We start from the raw sequence: 17,257 nt of genomic DNA on the forward strand, positions 1-17,257 counted from the left end.
TTTCCTCTTTGCTACACTTCATAAAAATCTATTGAGACATTTAAAGGAAGCATGCGCCTTCCCATTGAAAGGGATGCTTGTTCTTTTGTTTTGCTATCTACTTTCTAAAGAAATTGATAATTTTCCCTCTGCCTTTGAGTTGGTAATTTTCTGAAAAGGAAGTCTCCCCCTTGCCAACCTGCATATCACACTTGTAAGTGGAGATGTGATTCCAGGTTAGCAAAAATGAAGAGGACCAATGGAATAAAACAACCGCTTCTCTACAAGATCATGAGGAAAAAATATAATAAAAAATAGATTCTGAGGTCAGCATTTCTTTTCAAATTACCTATACAATTATGAAACCAGTTCAATTGTTTCTGAAAATATGCTGAACATCATCTTCATTTATTACAGCCATGTCACATGAGTGGGAAAAACTGATGAAAATCCACATAGGTTTGTCTTACAGCAGGCACCTTGTCCCCCATAAGCACAGCCTGGTATGAATAGTACAAGGGAGTCAATACAGTTAGAAGCTTAAAGTGGAGGTTATCAGTCCTAGGGGGGCATTTCTCCTCTGAGTTCTCCAATAAGGAAGCAAATCCACCTGCAGACCAAGAGGTAGGAAGAGAGAGACAAATCTACTTCCACCCTGGCCCTAGACTGACAGATGCCCTTTTAAGATGCACCTATAAGGAATTTGTCCCAGTATTGCTCTTAATGTACAGAGGCATCCTCTCTGAACAATCCATAGCACATCTGTTATTTCTGCACTGCTATTCCACACAAGGGTCACTCACAATATGATCCATAAAGAACTAATAAAAAAGGCAAAATATTTCTCATCCAACAGTCAGAAGACAATTGTCAAATCATATGTTTTATGAATGTGTTTCCACACAGTGTAATAAAATCTGCTATTTTCTACCGAAAGCATCAAGTGACTTTAATGTTCTACAGAATTATTGGGGCTCATTGCTTCAGCTGCGCATCCTCCGTTGCAGCAGTTTTTAACCCCTGAATTTTAAACCCCTTTTCAAATACCGGGTTCAAACCTTAGCACTTGAGATTGGATTGCCTATGGCTAAGCAGTGGAATCAACAGGAGAAAAGTTTCGTCATACCCTGAAGCCTTGATCTTGAAATTAACAGGTGATTTTAAACACAACAAAAACACCTGAACAAGACCCTAAGTCAATTATGTGTTGTAATACTTAAAGGTGTGCTAGGACTATTATAATCACAGCTGAAGTGCAGATAATTCCTCAGCTGGTATAAACCAGCTTTTAACAAATAAACATTGTACCAGCAGTTTTAGCAACTAAAAAAAAAAAAGAATTCTTTTTCTATTTCTGTAATTTCTGTCAATTTTAACTCGACACAGAAATAAGTTGTTACCACTTAATTACTCTTACTGTACAGCAAAGATGCTTATAATGAATGATGATAAGCAGGAACATGAATGAACAGTTGCCAAGCAACCAATAAATAAAGGTTCCAAATAGCATGACCTCTCTTTAAAAGATAAAGCTCTAATCATAATTATTTTTCAAATCCATTTCTGTGCCAAGTAAAATCATGTTTGCAGCACTAATCCTGGTCTTCCTCATACAAAATTAAACTAAATCTGTCATTTGACATATCACAGTTAGCAAACTGAACAGACTCCGCCTGCTCCTTCAGACTATGGTCAACTGCATGGTTTAAGGACAGCAAACAGGTTAGACAATAAACTGAAATCTGAAACAGGCAGGTGACAAGCATTACACAATTTAATAAAGGTTATTTTAAAAAGTTACATCTCAGCTTTACGGATCATCAAAAAGCATCAACACAAAGTCTTCCACAATCATACAGTAAAGTAGAAGGACGAGACAAGACTTTAAAACGCTGACAACAGATGCAGTTTAAAATGTTTTCAAATCCATATAATACCGCATTCTATCTTTATAAACTCTTACAATTCAGTCTTGCTGAGTGCATAAGGAGAGCTGAGGTGCCTAGAGCAAGCACTGACCTTTTAGATGGATTCAAATAAAACTGACAAAGAGCAACATAAATCTTAAACCAGTTAAAGAAGATGGTATATCCACTCTGAAGAAACAATGAATGGTTATGCGGGAGCATTATTCTATTGCAGGATGCCTTCTGAATAATGGAAGTGGGGAGAGCTTGGGATTGTTCAGGCTTTTTTTGCTGAGCTAATAAATTGTGTATTTATTTTAGTAAGATCTCTTCAGAAAACATTAGGAATACATGTTTTGGCAGGTTTCTCTTGCACTAAATAAGGTGATTACATAAATCTCCTTGTTTAACTATTTTATTTCTTTTCTTTAGTGGAATTGAGAATGACTAATAGCTGTGATGCTCAATCACAAAGTAGTCAGAAATCTACAACAGGAAAATAAAGATGAAATAGAACTATAACCAAATCTGTCTTGCATCTAAGGTCTAACATACTATGTCAGTGGTGAACTCTTCAGAACTGGGACCATTTTTTTCTTATCTGTATTTGAACTAAATAAGAGGCAAAAGAATCCAGAAGGTTCTCTGAAACATTTTAAACAAAATAATCTCATGCTACAGAGTAGAAAATTGATCTACTGTAATTTTTGTAAAAAGGAATTGTTTTAATTATAGTAGAGAATGTACTCTACTGACTAGTAATCTCCACATATATTTTATAATATCAAATGAGAACCCATTTGTCATGTAGTAGGTATTTGCCTACTGTAACAGAAAAGAGTTCTGTTGCCTATTAGGCATAAAACATTCTGAACATTAGTTTCCTTATCTAGATATATCTGTTCATCAGAAACCCTTACAGAAGGTTTTCTTTGTATCTGTATTTCCTCAATAATCAAATAGGAAATATCCCATATTATATCTATATTTTTATTGAATAATATTTTTCCATCCAGCCACCTCCATCACCAGATCCAAGTAAGTCCTCTCCAGCCTCCTAATAATTTTGTCTTGAAGTTCTTGTTCTCACAAGACAGTTTATTTAGTAGATATCTTATCCAAGGGCAAGATTCAGAATTTGAACCACTGGGAATCATGAGTACTATCTGCACCTAAGAACAATGACGACCCTGTAAATTCTTTTTAGGACACATAGCACTACTTACACCAAAAACACCTTAATTGTTTCTCCTTATTTCTTTTTGAGCTTGCATTTTAACAAGTTAGAAAAGTACAGTATTGTGCTTGCAAACCTGCTAAAGAAGCTCATTGGCTGACAAGTGTGTAAAGGTGATATTGGAAGAATGTTTCCTTCCCAAATGTTTATTCCCTTTCAATTGCCAGATGAAGAATTAAACTGGACTGCTTTCAAGCTTAAATGACCCAGAGCCCATGAAAGAAAAGGTCATGAATTACCACTGGACAGGAGATGGATGTTAATTATAAAGTTTATTAACAATGAAAGCGATGTGGTTCTCAGGCACTTGTCGCCATGGAGGAAATTGACAGCATTTTCCTGAAGTTTTGATTCTACTGTATTTTGTTCCACAATAAGAAATTTAACTGTCACACATCTGAAAATGGGAGGAGATAAAAGACTGTATTGTTTTAAAGAGCTGCTCACACTAAAATAAGATTCATTTTAAGACCTCCTCTAGGGATTCAGGTCTATAAATTTAGAATTAGAAGAAAGAAACTAGAGTGTAACTGCCTGCATGAAGAGAGAGATGATGAAGCATGCTTTGTCTCTAGTGCTTCCCACATCACAGATACAGTGAATGAAACCAGGTGGGAACCTAAAAACAGTTCTTTCCTCAACAGGCTTTATGCACATACCCAGCTGATGCGGTTACTCACAGGAATAAGAATATCCAGTATTAGAATACAAAATCGAATCTTATTCTAGATTCATGATTGATGATCCTGTCTTCTGACCAAGGTGTACTTGTTTCAGCAGCCCTTAAATAACACTGACATTGCTTTCTATTTTTTTATATTAAATATCTAATAGCATTAAATATACACAGTTATTATTTAAATATATACATAAACTAATTGATAATATTAGAAGATGAGCTCACAGATTAATACCAGCTCAAAGAGTACAATAATATTGGTTTTAGGAAAACATAAGTATCTATACAGTCTTACTTGAATGATACTCATGAAAGACCATAGATAGACACTCCCAACATGAGATACTATTACTATAGTGATGAACTTTGAGGAAAAAAAGAAAAGCTTGGCTGGCTCAGAATATCGTCCTCTATCAGATTCTGAGAACAAATTATCTTTGCTTGCTTGTATCAATTTCACTATTTAAATGTGTGTTTAATAACTGTTATTCCATTCTCTATTTCACAGATGGGCATTTTCCTCTATTATTGTATTGAAATAGTTTAAAACAGTAGAAAGAAAAACCTACATCGATAGCCATATTCTTCTGTTACTAAAATTACTTATGGATGTTATAGTTCTGGACCAATAGTTCAACATTGAAAATAGGAAGCTACCAGTACAGTCCTTAGTTGTTCTCATGATGTCAAACGCAATGTTTCACCAAAATACCACTGGTAACTAGTGAACTTGAACATTACTGTTAAAATCTTCCTACACATACCAGTATGTGAATCTTAAACTTCATCGTGACTTCTTAAACTTATAAGTTTACAACCACCTCTCATGCAGCTTTACCACAAAGCTCTCATTGCCTCAGAGTGCAAGTGTGCCCCTCCAGAGTCCCATACTCCATGAGCCGAATCCTACTCGGCTATGTCTATTAAATACAATACTACATACATGAACACATTTCAGAACTGACAACTCAGATGTTATTGGAAGCTTACGGACTTCATCCATGTAGATATTTGCTTAAAAGAATTTTACACAGAAGCAATAAAATTACAAAGAAAGAATAGTAATGTTCATACAAGCTTGTAAACTTCATCTTTATGTTTTTCTTTTAAAAGGCAACATTTTATTTAATATCTTTGAGCTACAGTAGTATCTCTTAAGAATTGCTCTGGCTCACAGCCCAACAAACCAGCATTGAAACAAACAAACAAACAATCCAAAAGTGCTACATGAATGTTTCTTTTCAATTAGGAAAATGGATTAACAGAGGCAGAATAATAAGAGGAAATAAAGGATCTCTGCATTTTATAATGTTCAACAGGTATTATCTGTACTTTATTTAGAAACAGGAAAGAATTAAAATCTGCTTTCCAGCCATCCTAAGTATCTGTTCAGGGACTTTTTATTCAACTAAATGTACACTGCTTCTTTCCTGAAACCTGTTTCATATGTTAATTTGTATTGCCATAAGAATTGTCATATATTTACACAATTTACCATCAAGTACAACTGTATTATGCACTTGTGCTGACACAGAGTGCTGTACAGCACAATACATACACTGCTACTGCCAACACCTTTGCCTCAGATTTCTCATGGTTTTAGCCTTTGCTGTTCCCTACAAGAAGAAAGTTGAATTTGCAGTGCTATCCAAACAGCATGAACATGGGAATGGCTGTTCTGGGGTAAAACTCAAGTCTGTCTAGACAGGATCACGTCACAGAGTAGTCAAAAGCAGTGGTCTAGGGAAGAACCTCACATTAGGACAACTCCTGAATACCAGAGAAATTCCCTCAAACACTCTTCTGGCTCCCAGCAATCTGTGGCTCAAAGACTGAAATATGAAAAGAGACTGAGAGAGCTGGCTGGTATATGATGAACTGGGAGGAAGAACATGCGATGGAATATTTCAGAAGGAGGAAATATGTCCCCTCATCACACAGACACTACTGCATTTCACCCAACAGAGTCTCTTGCTACTGGTATTGTCTTTTGCCCTCCAATGTGTTGTTTTCCGTATGGAAGAGGTGGCAAAAATGAAACTGTTTCCCTTCTTTCCTCATAAAACCTCCTTCTGACTGGAGTTGGCCTCCTGTTCCTATTCCACTTGACGAAACCAATCTTTTTCTCCTCCCACACTAGCTCCATCTGCCGCCAGTCTCTCCAGCAGAGCCAGATGCCAGCAAAGCAGACTACTGTGGGAGGAGAAAGTTCTGTTGCTGGAATTTCTTCCATATACCCTGCAGGGGGCCAGCCTGTGAAGCCTGGAGAGGCTACAGAGAGCAACTTCCTCCCTTCCATGCTGCTTTCCTATGCTCATCCGTAAAGAAGGCAGCTAAGGACAGGAGCAAAAGGAGAAAACTTAAACATGCATGCTGAAATTTGCGACTTCAATATTTATATAGCAAGACTCACAACAGACTACAGGCTCCAGCACACTACACACTGCATAAACGCCTAAGGAGACATGAGTGCTGCCCCAAAGAGCTTACAGTCATACTGAAGCAGAGATGTACATTTGTTATATGAAATGAATGAGAGGGACTAGTGTGCAGATGGCAGAAAAAAAAAAAAGGTAGGATGTATGATCAGGAGAGATTTTAATGATGGACTAAAGACGATACTTTCTAGAGAGAAAGAAGTCAGAGAGGGAAGCTGAGGTTGCGTGTTGCTAAGCAGAAAGGAGAACTACATGTGGCAAGGGAAACTGCCATCCAAGAGGGAAAGGATAGAATGAAAGCACACAAGGAAAGAAAAAGTGATTTTTGGTATGTATGAGGTGATCTTGCTGAGGCAGAATGACAGAAAGTACAGGTAAGGACTTGAGACAGAAAAGGAGACAGCTTAGGGATGGAGGAGCATCTGCGGGAGCAGTCTTGCCATAGACAAGAGCAAGAATGAGTGTCACTAAGTGAGAACAAGAGCTCACATAAAACAAGCCAGTGTGCATATGTGCGAGACAGAAAGAAAGGCACGGGCTTCATTTCTGTGAGAGAAAGAATTGTGGGAACATGAGATGAAAGAGACAAGAAACAAGAATGAGTTGAGGGTGGTGCATGGGTGCAGCAGAAAGTTTGGAGTGGGGCTGGCAGGACAGAAGAAAGAGAAGGCACACAGAGATCTGACAGAAAACCGTTACAGCGTATGTGAAGTGGAAAGAGCACATGCATATTAGAGAGATGTAACGAGAAGGATGAAGAAGAACAGACAGAAAGGAAGATAAATACAGAACATTGAAAAAGATGAGGAAAAAGGGCTCACAACAGAATGAACGGAGTGACGGGAGGGGGAAAAGGAGGAAAGAATATGTGCTATAAAGTCAGTAAAAGCTCGTTACTTATTAGGAAGCATTATGTAAAAAAAAAAAAAGAAAAGGGGAGCATACAGAAGAGTGACTGGAAATGGGTGTTCACTGAATTCTCACCGTGGCTGCAAACTCTTAGGGTTTGCCCTATTTAAGTATCCTTATGTTTTAACCTTCATTTTCACTTAGGAAAAAAAAATTGTATTTCCTGGTCCTCCACACCCTCTAACTTTTGTGTTGTAGTTGCACCTTTATACCATTTGTTTCACAGTTTCTAGCGGCAACTCTTTTTATTAGGTTTAAGTGGGAAAAGGATCTTATTTTGCCAAACACTTCACCACAAAGAAACGCACCCCACATCCCAAGTTTCCTTCCTCCTGTCCCCACAACACTCTTTCATTCATTCTTCTTTCCAAAAAAATAAAGGAAGAGAGAAAGAACGGAAGAAAAGGGTGGGGGAAACCTCAGCCATACAGCAATATCTCAGGTCCACGGTATTCAGAGAGCGTTCCCCGAGCTGTAGTGCCCAGCGCCGGGCCGGGGGCTGCCCGCCTTGCCCCGGGAGGGGGCCGAGGGGGCACGGGCAGCGCTCTAGAGCCCGGCACCGAGCCTGGAGCTGCCGCCGGCAGCGGGATCCCCCTCGGAAACGCAGCCATCAGGGAGGGGAGCTAGCTGCCGGCTGCTGGAAAGAAACCGCCACCGACCTGGCTGCTCGATGACATGGCTGGCTAGGGGGGGGTCGGTTTTATTTAGGGGATGTGGAAAAGGGAAGGGGGAAGCAGGAGCGGAGGGAGCACACACGCTCGCACACGCACACGGCTGAGCTTACCTCCACATTGAAATACTGCTCCGCTTTGCACACTGTAGCACATAAAATCCAAAGGAAGGTTTGCAAGAAAAACACCCTGGACCGAGACACGAAATCCAACCGGCTTCCAGTGCTGAATGCGAGTACGATCATAGTGAACTGTGCTTCAACGGATGGAAGATCTCTCCCTCTCTCTCTCGCTCCCCCTCTCTCTCTGTTCCTTAAACAAATACACAAACAAACCAGCCCCCTCCCCGGGTCGGTGAAGAGCCCGTAGCGCAGGTTCACCCACAGCAGGGGAGGAGGCGCAGAAGGAGGAGGAGGAGGAGGAGGAGGAGGAAGGGGCACTTGGCAGCTCCGGCAGCAGGATCAGCTCTCGCTCATCCTCCCCGCCAGTCCCGTACGGGGGGAATGTGGCGTCCGAGTGCCGCCGCAGCTCCGGCACGACTCCTCTCTGCCCGGCAGCAGCAGCAGCAGCCGCCTCCCCGTGTCCTCCTCCTCCTCCTCCTCCCCCTCCTCCTCTTCAGCCTCCTCCCCTCCCTCCGTCCCTCCCTCCTCCTCCTCAGCCTCCTCCCCCTCCGCCTCCTAACGGGGATGGCTCGGCTCGGCTCTCTGCCCTTCCTCTCGTCTCCCTCCTTCTCTCCCCCCTCCTCATCCCAAATCCACGCAGCCCCGCCCGGCTCCCGGCAGCCACCTTGAAGGCGACGGCCCCGCCAGGCGGTCCTGCCACGCTCCGTCCCTCGCCTCCCCGCCGCCGCCGCCGGCCCGGCTCTTCCACCCCTTTATTTTTTCCGCTTCTGCCGGGGAAGGGGCCCGCAGCCTCCCCAGTGCCTCCGGCCTCCCTGCCGCCCCCCTGCGGGCCGCGTTGGGAGAGGTGGAGGGGTGGTTGGGGTGCCCCCGGGTGACCGGGGATGGATGGAGAGCCACCGCGGGGAAAGTTCCCCGAAGATGGAGTAGTGGTGGTGTAGTTAGCGGTGATGTAAGCAAGTCAGTAAAAAGAAAAAAAAAATGCGTATTTTTATTTTGAAAATCCATTTTAATATGTTCAGATGTACGGTCATATTTATGGGGGGAAAAATGCCTTCTGATTTAGGCACATAAGCAATTATTGTGATTTTATGGTAAATAGATCATTTTATGGAGCTGTTTGATGTTTTAGCAGGGCTGTCCAGTCAAAGGTGGAGCAACCCATGACATTACGGAGACAAGCTGTTGCGGTAATGCATCTTGTTCAGATATGTACTGAAAAACAACAACAACAAAAACACCGGGAAGAAAAAGAGTAATTTGAAAGATTCCAAGATATGAAAACTTACAATATGCTTAGTTATCAAAAAAGATGCACTAGATCATGATATGCAACAGACTGGAAGTAGAAGACATCCCTGACAGAAAAATCTACTTTCTTGGGTAGTTGAGGTCAATGACCAGAATTAAAACTCATGTGGTTTAGACGTATAGAGTTTTGATAACACTTAGTAGCAGGATGTAGGAATAAGGCAGGTTGTTTATCTTTTGATATCTTAAAAATAAGGCAGTTATCTCTGAAGATGTCATGTTCTGCCTAACCAAAAGTTTTGCGATTTAGCAGAATTCCTTATGTGATACGCTTTTTCTTTTCTTATTTTTTTTTATTAACATTACCTGCTTGATCTAAAAGGCATTTTCTCTTCTTCAAATTATTAGTGATGTGGATGATGGAATCATGAAATATAGAGCTGGAAGCAAGCTAGAAGGACTTGTTGGCACTTTGGTGGCCAGCATCAGAAGTCAAAATGATCTTAACAAATTAATGTCTTGAAACCATCAGCAAGAAACTTAATACTGACAAATGCAAATTACATTTGGGAAGAAAAATCAAAAAGTATGATACCGGTAAAACAACAGCACATCAGAAAAGAATCTGAGCAATGTAATGGACCTGAAAGTAAATATGAGTCAGCAACATGCTACAGTTTAAAAAAAAAAAAAAAGACAACCTCATCATAGAGTGTATTAATAGTTGTCCTTTATTTCTGACAGGACAGATGATTTTTCTGCTAGGGACTGGTGGAGCCAAGAGTGTTTAGGCTCAAACTAGAGAGAGTCCAGGGGAAAATAATACTAAAACATTTAGAATGTAAGACACGGAAAATTTGAAATAAACACCATTTCTTTAGTCTGAGAAGGCCTAGGGTAAAAAGTATGGAAAATTTTCTTTGTATGGAAAATGTTGCTGTGAAAAGGACAAAAATATTCTTTCTGTCTTCAGGATGAAGGAAAAAATGTATCAACTAAATTATTCAGGAAGTTCAGATTTAATGTTAGACAAAACTTTCTACAATATAAAGGTAGTAATATTGGGAACTAGATACCTAGGGGGAGTGTGGAATATCTTTCATATGGAGGTCTGATAAGCAATAATATTATAGCTATACCTTCCATTTTCAGTGTAATGTGATCTCATCAATGTGTTTTTTTTTGTTTGGTTGTGGTTTTTTTGTTGTTTGTTTGGTTTTTTTGGTGCTATTATAATAGTAGTTTCTTTCCTTTTATTATCCTATGAATTAATAACTGGTTATTACTCAGGTATTACTCTGTGAACTAAGAACTGATAATTCATTACTCTGTGAATCAGTAACTGGTGGGAAAGAAGCACTTATCCTGTGCTTTTTGTTTTTCCTCTTCTTCTAAGGGACCTTCTTTTTATCTGTGCTCTCAGCAAGTGCTACCTCTGTTTTTGCTGGTGTGTTTTGTAAAGTCTGCCATTAATGTAATACCTGGAAATGGAAACATAAATCATAGAATCATAGAATGGCTTGGGTTGGAAGGGACCTTAAAGATCATCTACTTCCAAACTCTAAACACTCCAAACACTAGACCAGGTTATCCAAAGCCCCATCCAAACTGGCCTTGAGCACTGCACTGACCATCTACAGCTCCTCTGGGCAATTTGTGCCAGTATGTTCCTCTAACTGGAACTTCATTCATCGCCCCTGTCAGGACTGCTGTGACTATTTATTTTGAAAAACACGGGACTATGAATATGATTACCTTCTTCCTTTACACTGTATCCATTAGAAGAGGAAAGAAGAAAAGCAATGGTATGAATAGAACAGTGGAGAACAAAAATACCCAAGTGTTTGTAAGGCTGTGTGAGAAAGACAGAGAGACCACAGTGGTAAAGAAAGAGATTGGTAAGGAACAAGAGCAGAAATATGTGGATATGAGTGCCATGGGAAGAAATGAGGCAATGTCCATATGAAGGACAAAGATGACCTTTGAAGTGAAAAATTTCATTCAAGAATGCTTGTGTGAGGAAACACCAGCAGTAATGGGAAATGGCCTTGAATATTTATGAGTAAGCTGGGGGCATCAATATACAGGAGTAGCAGCAGAGCCTCTTGGACATTCAAGAAGGTACAGAGAAAGAGAAAAGAATTTTGAAACCCCATGCAGTGAGCTGTAGGTAGATATCTGTATATGGGAGTGTGTGAGAGATTGGAGAAAAGGCAGGAAAGAGCAATAAAGATGAAAGAAAAAAGGAAGGAAGAAGAAAAATGCAACTGGAAAGAAATTGGAGCTATTTGTTGAAGTACTTGAATGATTCAAGTCCTGTACTTTATTAGTGTCTTGCTGATTTCTATCTTTATGAAATACTAGTGTGATATTTTCTATTCTTGCTTATACTGCGTACCAGCAGTAATTTATAAATGGTGAGTAGGTTTGTACAGAAGCACAACTGAAAAAACAAAACAACAACAACAACAACAAACTTTTGGCCTTTTTGAAATACAAGGAGAGGTCTTTTCCTGCTGCTCCCAACCAACCTACTAGCTCAGTTTTTTAGGTTCCACAGATTATATCTTTTACAGAATCACAGAATATTCTAGGTTGGAAGAGACCTCCAAGATCATCTAGTCCAACCTCTGACCTAACACTAACAAGACCTCCACTAAACCATATCACTAAGCTCTACATCTAAACGTCTGTTAAAGACCCCCAGGGATGGTGACTCAACCATTTCCCTGGGCAGCCCATTCCAATGCCTTTCAGTAAAGAACTTCTTCCTAACATCCAACCTAAACCTCCCCTGGCGCAACTTTAGCCCATTCCCCCTCATCCTGTCACCAGGCACGTGGAAGAATAGACCAACCCCCACCTCTCTACAGCCTCCTTTAATGTACCTGTAGAGTGCGTTAAGTTGCCCCTGAGCCTCCTCTTCTCCGGACTGAACAAGCCCAGCTCCCTCAGCCGCTCCTCGTAAGCCTTGTTCTCCAGACCCCTCACCAGCTTCGTTGCCCTTCTCTGGACTCGCTCGAGCACCTCCATGTCCTTCTTGTAGCGAGAGACCCAAAACTGAACACAGTACTCAACGTGCAGCCTTACCAGAGCCGAGTACAGGGGGACAATCACTTCCCTAGACCTGCTGGCCACACTGCTTCTTATGTAAGCCAGGATGCTGTTGGCCGTCTTGGCCACCTGACGGATGACTGCAGTCACAATGTATAAAGTAGTAGTATGTACTAGAAGCAGGCATAGGCATCATTGAGCACTCCCATGTCCAGCTTTGAACACAGGGCAAACGTCTTCCACATTACTGTATATACAGTTCTGAATTTTAAAAAATGATAAGTAAAAAACACAAAATATTACATGTTCTCCTTGCTGACTTCTGTGGTGCTTAGCTGCTAATAGTACCAGCTGGAACTTTTTAAAAGAAGAGGGCTTTGTTGAAACATGCAATAAACTGCAAGAAGTAAGGGTAAACATCACAAATCTTACATATCTATGGATTGCTACATTTAGATATAGTTTGGAAAGATTTTCTACACACCTGGCCTTCTACTTATGAAATGAGACGTTCATAGATGTGTCTATATGAATTCTGTTTGACTATTTGGCAGATCCTACAGGATATGAAGGCAACAAGTTTAACAGTGTAGAGGGAATACTGCATTTAGCATGTATTCCTGCAACGATTATGCTCATATTGCCTCTGTTCAGGTCACTATTGTTCTTTATTGTGCAACTTTCATTGTAGTCACAAGCCTATGTAGTCAGGAATTAGAACTGACTTATACTGCCAGTGCACTTTGCTATGTTGTCTTACAGCTCCACCAATGGCTTTATAAAGTAGCTGAGTAAAGACAGGAGAAATAATATTGTGAAACTTCGCACAATTGTAGTAGAATCACAAGGAAAATTCCTAGAATCATAAAATTCACTAATAATTAATGATATTTTGGTTCATGCTTGGTTCCTATTTTTCACCAAAAGCCAGTGAAGTCAGGGAGGAAGTCTGAAAGTGTAAAAACTTAGAAATAAATAAATAAAATTAGTAAAGTATCAATTGAATTTTTAATTCTAATAAAGTCATAATGTCATAGAATAACTTAGGTTCACAGGGGCCTCTGTAAGTCATCAGGTCCAACTGCCTGCACAAAGCAGACTTAACTCAGATTAGGCTACTCTGGTGCTTGTTCTGAGAGTTACAAATCAAGTTAATCTAACCTAAGTATCATAACCTAGTCTGCAAAATGATTTCCCTGTGTCAGGGAGATATTTTGAGGGTAAAATCTCTTTTGTGTGGCATTTGTCAGGCCTCCAGTTATTTTAGTCTTTGTAGTGACAGCATCCATTTCAGAAACTAGAGCAGATATCTCCTAATCTCTTAAAAATAGGAGAGGTCACCAAGAGAAATAGCTATTGAAAATACAATTCTGTAGCTGAAGACTGACAGAAGTACATTTTAAAGAGAAAGAAGATACAGTGTTAAAAAAAAATGACTCTTGGAAAAAAAACATTGTGAACTACATAATAACAATAAAAATAATCTATTTTTCTGTAATAAAATATTTGTAAAAAATAGTTTTTAGTGGCATGAGTTAGTACTGTGTTAGTGAAGAATAGATCCAAAAAAAATGCACCAAAGCAGCCAACTCCTTATTTACTCCATGCAAGTACTCATATAAAACTTTATTTTCTCTATGACAATTTTCATGCTGCTGTTTTCCCTTCCAGTTGTGATACATTCTCTCCATGTTTTCTGATTTTTGGATGAGTCTCCAGAGCAAGCAAGGTCTGTTTAAACATCAAGTCCATCAGCAATTTCCCAACATATATACCTCATACTAAATGGGTCTATGCAGCCAAAGGTGTATGAATGGTCCAGCTGTCCTTTGGACTGTGCTGCTGATTACTCACTAGATAATGCCGGAATAGAAGTCTAGTGACTGTTGTAAGATCTTAACAATTAATGCTGAATATTATCTCCTTCATTTTTACAATATTACCCATATTGATGTTTTTAAAAGCTAAGGAAAGAACATGATGCACAAAACAGAAATAAATAATGTAAAGCAACAACAGGTGAGTCTGACAGACAGGAGTTCTGAGAAGCATAGTCAATGGCTTGTAAGGTAACAGAGTGCTTTTAAAAATATTGAAAATATTTTTTTTTAAATATTGAAAGGTTTGGTCAAGAAAGGAATCAACAGGTGTCTTTCATAAATATTGTGTTCCATAAGTATGAAAAGGTCTAGTTACTTGATGGCTTCTATAACATAAATACAAAGGCCTTCATATTAGATTGAATCTTAAATGGAAGGTAATTATCCCAAGTTTTGTATTGCTCTAAACTGACTGGAAATTCAACTTCAACATGGGTTAAAATAGACACATATAACATTCCTTAAGATCATTTTAGTTTATAGTATTCATATATGAGATTTTGGATCAAAAATACATGTTTATAGAAGAAAGACTTCACACTGCTTGTAAAAAGAGAGCAGAGTTATCAATAGAATATATATATTTAAAAGGGCTCACTTGAAAATGTATCTGAGGAGGTCAGCCTGCAAGAAACAGGAGATTTCACCCAGGGTTAAGCTTATGTATTACTCCTTTTTACAACAGATACACAAAATGACAGATATCTATCAGGTAGAAACAGTTATTATTCAAGTGAACAAGGACAAATTACACACAGAGGATTCAGTTTTTCTATGTCTAGGTTCCTCTGATTACAACCTGATTTCCCCTCCTTTAATAAGCAACTTTTACTTCCATGTTAAGGTTATCTTAGCATCCTTTTTCTATAATTGGTTAATTGTAGAAATAGGTTAATTTTGTCACTTGGGAAATAGTGGTCAGGTCAAAGAAGACTATAAAATAAGGTATATTCTCTTGAGACAAGTATTAAAGTCTTGTTTGCAGTCTCAACTTTGTAACCTGTGTGCTGATGGTCTAAAAAGCAACATTTAACAATTTTAGAAATACTGTTTTTCAGTGTGGTAATATTGAAGTGTGGGTGTATTTTTATAAACCCACTTACCCCAAAGCAAAAAAGAGTAGGGAAGAAAAAGGGAAGCTAAGACCTCGAAAATGAATTTGTTAGAATAGAAAGGCAGACATGATTATTAGGACTACAGTGTATGAAAATGCATTACACACTTACAGGATCTAGTTGCCCCAAACAGATGATGTTAGGGGGAATATAAATTTGAATGGGACTCAGTTTTTTTCCTTTGCCTAAACTCCTCTGATGAAACACCATTTTTAACGCCATTTACTTCTCGATTCAAGCAATGGTAACAGTTTCTTTTTACTCTTACTGTTGTTTTTCATATTTATATTTGTCCTGGAAGGAAAGAAGGGAACGGGGAATTATTTTATAGCAGTTAAGCTTAAACTGAATTTTGCCCTGTTAACATTTTTCATCAGTCAAATTTCATGGCATTGCCTGTTCTTTGCTATTCCAGTCCCAGTCGTGTCCTTAGTTTTATCTTAGCAAGAGAAATTAAAATAATAAAAAAAAAAAAGAAGAAAAAAAAGTTTTAAATATGATGTCATAAGGGTGAAGATGCTGGTGTAGATGTGGTTGTTGGGGGAAAGGGTAGGAAGTTTCTTTGAATCTGATATCCTGCTGTGAAATTACTGTAGCATTTTTGAAGGGGAGGTACAGTTCAAACCTGTCTTTATATATGACTGTATTGTATATGTGTGTAGAATAGAGCTACAAAAACAGATTTAACCTCGTTATTGTTCTAGTACTATATCAAGGAAAAATTATGAAAAAGGAAAAAGATGGGGTTATAAACTGGGGTGGTATAACAATGTTGTTAGCCTTGAAAAGTCTGTTTATACATGGCTAATAGTAGAGGGGAAGTTGTCAGGAAAGTAAGATAAGTAGACCAGTTTTATATGTGTATTCTGGGAGAAATTCAGAGAAAGTAGTGAGATTATGTTGTGATCTTTTACAGAGTCTTATTTATTCAGTTGGATGTGGCCTTCATAACTCATGTGCAGAAAAGTCACAAGAAAACTACTGAAGATTTTTGTAACACCCCCTCCCCGAGTTTTGCTCTGTACCATGTGTGAGCCCAAACACCATCCTGGAACTTGTAATGCTTTACACTGTCCTTCTTAAAAAAAAACTCACTAGGTTTATGTATTTTAATTTAAATAAATTTTTATCTTCCTTAATCTTAGACATACAGGTTTTTGTAATCTTTCCTCTGTCTTCCTTCTGGGATTTTTCTGGTCTTCTCAATTTTATTTTCTAACTTCTGTATTGCAGGACACCTCATAAAAGCACAAGAACTGGCTGTACAGTATTTCCATATCATTAAGGAGGCTCCCAGTAGAGATCCCAAGTATATGTTCTTACTCATGCATAACTGAAGAAGAGGCAGAATTATGCTTAGACCTTTAGCTTAAGAGAGGCTTCCAAATACTGCTCATACTTTCAGGTTGAAATCTCAGGCCACCTAACAGATTTGAACACCTAGTTCTCATTAATTTTTTGGGACTTGGACAAACCTGTATGCACATAGGCATCTGTGAAAATACTAGGTTCTTTCTTCACCTGTTTCACTGCCCTGTGGTGAAACGGATAAAGTAAAAATAAAGGAATGGAAAAACAAGAAAATTACAGGGGCTTACTAATACAGATTTTTTTATTATTATTTTTTTTAAGTGCATTTGCTGCTATTTATTTAGCTGGTTAGTCATCACGAGTTTTATACAGTGTTTACCTGAATTGATTGATATTACAGTTGCCCAGCTTATTACATGCTCTGAAAGCCTTTCTAACTGTTCCTATTATTTAGTGTTATTACCATTGTTATTGTGTCCAGACCTTCACAGTGAAAAAAAAACCACCTTTAGTGAGTGCATTTTACGTGTGAGGGGCCTTTAGCTGGCTTCGTAGCTTCCAGACCCAAAGGCAGCTGAAAACATTTGTACCTTTTAAAAAGTTTCTCACATTTTGATAGAACATTCACTTGTTTGTCAAGACGAGTAAAATTTCTGGAGGATAGAGGATGACAACAGCAACTTGAGGAATACGTGAGGTTTTTTTTT

The 17,257-nt window shown here is 38.9% G+C and overlaps 1 protein-coding gene across 2 annotated transcripts in view; it reads right to left on the bottom strand.

Moving 5' to 3' along the window:
* Positions 1 to 8,732, bottom strand: part of MMP16 (matrix metallopeptidase 16) — a 203,038-nt gene extending 194,306 nt beyond the window's left edge. The window contains exon 1 of one of the 2 annotated variants that reach the window (XM_013172388.3): positions 7,934 to 8,732. In XM_013172388.3, the coding sequence (XP_013027842.1) occupies positions 7,934 to 7,941 (8 nt within the window). In that variant the 5' untranslated portion in view covers positions 7,942 to 8,732. The remainder of the gene's footprint in view (positions 1 to 7,933) is intronic. The other variant, XM_013172387.3, reaches the window with a different exon arrangement.
* Positions 8,733 to 17,257: the final 8,525 nt, after the last annotated feature.

This window comes from Anser cygnoides, chromosome 2, assembly GCF_040182565.1.
Source record: "Anser cygnoides isolate HZ-2024a breed goose chromosome 2, Taihu_goose_T2T_genome, whole genome shotgun sequence".
In the NCBI taxonomy this organism is placed as follows: domain Eukaryota; kingdom Metazoa; phylum Chordata; class Aves; order Anseriformes; family Anatidae; genus Anser; species Anser cygnoides.